General features: G+C 29.1%; 1 protein-coding gene across 1 annotated transcript; it reads right to left on the minus strand.

Annotated features, from left to right (window-relative positions):
- Nucleotides 1–1,171: 1,171 nt before the first annotated feature.
- Nucleotides 1,172–4,464, minus strand: LOC130949724 (GDSL esterase/lipase At5g33370-like). Its single transcript, XM_057878370.1, has 5 exons — nt 4,224–4,464; nt 3,986–4,113; nt 3,171–3,413; nt 2,320–2,572; nt 1,172–1,404 (listed from the first exon to the last, which is right to left on the minus strand). Exons 1-5 carry the CDS (start codon nt 4,462–4,464, stop codon nt 1,172–1,174), a joined length of 1,098 nt encoding a protein of 365 aa, XP_057734353.1.
- Between the last annotated feature and the right edge of the window lie 257 nt (nt 4,465–4,721).

Below are 4,721 nucleotides of genomic sequence, written 5' to 3' on the forward strand. Positions count from 1 at the left end.
AGTCCATAATTTCATTTAATTTCTATGCATCCAGATTAATCAGAGCTACTTCTTTGAGCTTCTCAAACTCTGGGATCCATAAGTCTATCTAGAAACGAATTTTTCTTGTGAATTATACGATAAAGATGTAATTTTACATATCTTTATTTTTATAGAATGAAAGAAAGATTAAAAAAAAATAAGACCTACACTTTGAATAATAATAAAATAATCAAAAATAATTATCAAAAAAATTTATTTTTTCTCTACATACTATTTCAATCTGTATAATAGAGTGTTCCATTTTTCTTTCATCCCCAAATTTCCAAATGAGTTTACTTTTAATACAAAGTATATTTATAACAAAATTTTAACAAATCAAATTAGAGTGACAATATCAATATTTATTTTTAAGTGATATTATTCTCGCTTAACGACTCTTTTTATTGTATATGAAAATAAAATTAGTGATATATCTTAACATTGTAATTTTTTGTGTTTTTTAAAAGTATGAAAGATACACAAATCTGAGAGTTCAATTTTTATATTTCAAATTTTTTAATTTTTTTAATATAAATCTTTCGGTCCGATTTCTATACTTCTCACAAATCAGACGGTCCAATTTTTATTTATTTAATTAAATACGGTCCAATTTTTATTTATCTAATTAAATGATTCCACATTTAAAAATAATACCCCATCAACCTATATTTTGAAAAAACACCATTGCTACTCCAATATAAAAAACAAAAAAGTTCTCTCTTAGCTTCCAAAATTATTCTATTTTTTTATCTTTCTATTTATGATGCGAGAATCTCACTCTCCCCTCTCTCTCTCATCACCCCTCTCCTCCTATTACTATCCATCCTCGTATTTTTATAATTAGAATTATTCTTCCTTCTCTCTTTCCTTCCCCATTCTTTCTCTAATTTCAGAATAGCATTAACCTTTTAATTATAAGTCGTACTCCCATTTGTCATATCAATTCAATCAAAGGAGTTAAATACTGCATTTTATTGCTGCCAATAGAGCAATAGCAGTTAAGGGATGACAAACCAACACATAAACTTGGCACTTTAAACTCACGCTAACTATAGCTAAGGGGAGTCGTCAAAATTCAAAAGATGAGCAAAACTTACATAGGGGGTCCATACACTGAAAATTGCAACCATAAATTAAAACTATAATTGAATCAAGCTCTAGAATCAAGGGCCATGATGGTGCTAAGGTTCATGGGATGCATGTAATCGGTTGAACCTGTAAAGATCTGCTGGACTATGATTCGGTTAGCTCTCTCAGAAGGGTGGAATGGATCCCAAAATGCATATAGGTTCCTATTTGGGCACAAGTTTGACAGGGGTGTGCACAATCCAATCCCATTGTATGGGCCTTGTCCGCAACAAGCTATCTTTGATGTAACAAATCCTGTAGGTCCATGCTAAGTATATTAGCTGTTAATATGACCAAGAATTTTGCAATCTAACATGTAATCACAAAAGGAAAAACAAGAAAATTAACTTATAAAGGATAAAATATCTTTTTAGTTTCTAACATTTTGAATTAACTCTTAATTTTGTCTTTAATATTTGAAATATTTTATTTTATTAATTTGGTCAAAATTAAATTTTTTTTAACAAAAAATATACTTTTTTTTCAATATAATTTCTTTTTAGATGACGGCAAGAATCAGATCGTAGTGGTTATAGTAACGATTTTAGTAATTTTAAAGTGAAAATGAAAAAATAATTAAAATGATATTTTTAGATGAATAAATTATAATTTTAATCGAAAGATAGTATTGCAACAAAATAATTAAAACCGTCAAAATATACTAAATTTAAGAGATGAATCTATTTATCTATTTAAATAAATAAGTTTTGATCTCCAAATTAAACCTATTTAAATTTTGGGATAAACAAACAAATTTATAAACTAAATAGATGGCCCATTTAATTTATGTTTTTTGCATTCTCAAAAAAAAATCAACAATTTTGATCAATAATCTGTTGATCTAAGTCAAAAATCTTTCAACTCAAAATATTTAAGTTTTAGATTTAAATATAGCTTTTTTTTATTAAAATAATTTTTTATAAAAAAACGTAATTTGTCAGACTAATCATAAACAGTTTGGATTAAAAAATTATAGTCTATAAACAAAATAAACTTAAGCACACTAATTCGTATAACCTGTAGGCCTCATTGAGTTAGATTGAGTTATTTAATAATGCTAAAAGTAATATATTTAAAATAAAAATAGAATGTTTTAAAGGTCAAAAGAACCCAATTAAGTTTTTAACCCTTGGTTGTATTATTAGTTAAATAGTATTGAGAAGAGGTTACCATAAGCTTGGGGGTTAAAAACGAAATCCATGTGCATTTGATATGCATTAGCAGCAATGAAGACATCAGAGCCAATCTCTTGGTTGAGTCCTTTGATCATATCACCAAGCTGTGGATTATATAGAGACGCAGCTCTCTGAAGTTCGACGTCGCATTCGCCGTTTCTGCTTCTCAACGCTAACTCCGCCGGCACACAGCCCATTGGTCCAGTTCCGGTCACAATAACCCTACGAGCTCCCATATCATATAGCCTCTGCATCCATCACATACACACACATAATTACCTCACTTTATTTCGGACCAAAAAACAAAAATAATCTTGACCAAAACATGGTTCTAAATCAGAGATTTTTGTCTTACTGGAATAAAAATGAGTTTTCCTAACTTCATTATTATGGAATTGATAAACATTTATCTCTTCTCTCTTTTTATCGATCCCTTTTAATATTATATAAAATATACAAAAAAATAGAATTTATGACATTTCTTCTTTTAATATTATTCATGACTTTTATGTATCAATTTTACATGGGTATAATTAAATATAAAAGTGATAATTTAAAATTGTATGAGAATTTTTCATCTTCTTGACTAAGATTATAAGGTGAGAAAACCCAATAATTTTGGTTGGTGTCATCACCATGCAAGGAAGTGCATGAAAAACAATCCTCATTCAGTAACTTTCACATAGCCTTTTAGACATGAACAAGAATCCCTCTAATAATGAACAGGTAAGCAAGCTACATTTTTTGCAATTATTGAACTATGTGTACATACACATACAAAGACAATAATATGATATAAGATAAGATCGATGATTCATGGTTCAATTCAAAGATAGATTATTATACCCTGAGAATTAGACGGTACTCAGAAATGAGATAGCGAACGTAATCAGGGAGAGCAAACTGGCGAGATCTAACTGAATAAGGCACCAAATAATAATTGTTAACAAAATCGTTGCCTCCAAGAGTTATGAGAACAAGTCCTTGGTTCACATGTTTCCGAGCACCCTCTACTCCAATGCGTGCACTCAATCTTTGCTGGTAATGCTCGAATAGCTTCAGTTGCTTGTAGATGTGGATTATGTTTAGCTGCCAAAACAATTTCTACAAATTAACCACCTTTTCCACATGTTTTATTTTCATATACTTCCAATAATCAATCAAATTACTCATACACTATTTCTTTTATAAGAAAAAAAGTTTAAATTGTTTTTACACCCAAAATTTACTTGCACTACCTTAATTTAACATATGTTCTTATAATCTTTTAGTGTCATTTATTAGGTGTTTTAAAACACAAATACAAAGATAGAAAAAATGTAAATTTATTTAAAAATAGATATGTATAAAATCAGTTCAAACAAGATTGTAAAATATTAAAAAAAATATAAATAATTAATTTTAAATAGTTAATATTAGTTGAATTTTTTATAATATTTTTTTTAACTTTCATTTATAGATAATTTATGGTTTAAAATTAGAATTTAGGATATATAATTTAAGATTTATAATTTAAAATTTAGTGATTAAAATTTAAAATTAGTAAAAGTTAGGTGTTCCCTTAAAGAATTTAGCTCTTTAGTTAAACTGGGAGAATATTCGGGATGATTCATGCTCTTGAATACATAAAATTGAAATTAGCAATTAATAATAGGACTTACAAATTGAAATCCTGTATCATTAAGAATTCCAATCCCTGCAGATGCAAAATTGGCACCAACAAGGAGCTTCTCTCCAGTAAGCAAAGGGCTCAAATATGGCATTGTAGGCTCTAATCCAAGTTGCTCACCTGACATAATAATAATAATTAACCATATATAGTTCCATGTACATACACATGCACATGCAAATGTTATAATAATAATAATAATAGTTAATGTGAAAGAAGTAGTTATATACTGATTATGTCAGCGATGTTTAGGCCATTAGAGAATCGTCCAGTAGGTGTGTGAGTTGGGTAGTCAATCCCATAAGGGGGTGCATCTGCGCGTGCAGAAGTTGCTAAGAAATCATTGTTCCCATTATCCACTAATGAATCACCAAATACAAAGAAAGCCCTTTGATGTTGTGCAGACACACAAACACAACCCAAAAGCATACACAGAAAACTTGTCACTATTGATACCACACAACTTGCCATGCCCAATTCTTGTTTGTACCCTTATTTTATATGATATGGTGCCTTAGTATATAGGCAAGACGCCATGTGTGTGTATATATAAGGGTTGATTACTACTACTACTACTGTAAAAGAAGAGGGTAGAATTATATTCATAAATGTTCTTCTTCTACCATATCTACTGATTTTGAAAAGCAACCGCCGAATTAAGAAGGAAGTACCACACGAATAATTGCTATATGCTGAATTATTGTTGTAGCAGATATATATGCATGAAT

This window comes from Arachis stenosperma, chromosome 9 (assembly GCF_014773155.1).
Source record: "Arachis stenosperma cultivar V10309 chromosome 9, arast.V10309.gnm1.PFL2, whole genome shotgun sequence".
NCBI classification, from domain to species: Eukaryota; Viridiplantae; Streptophyta; class Magnoliopsida; order Fabales; family Fabaceae; genus Arachis; species Arachis stenosperma.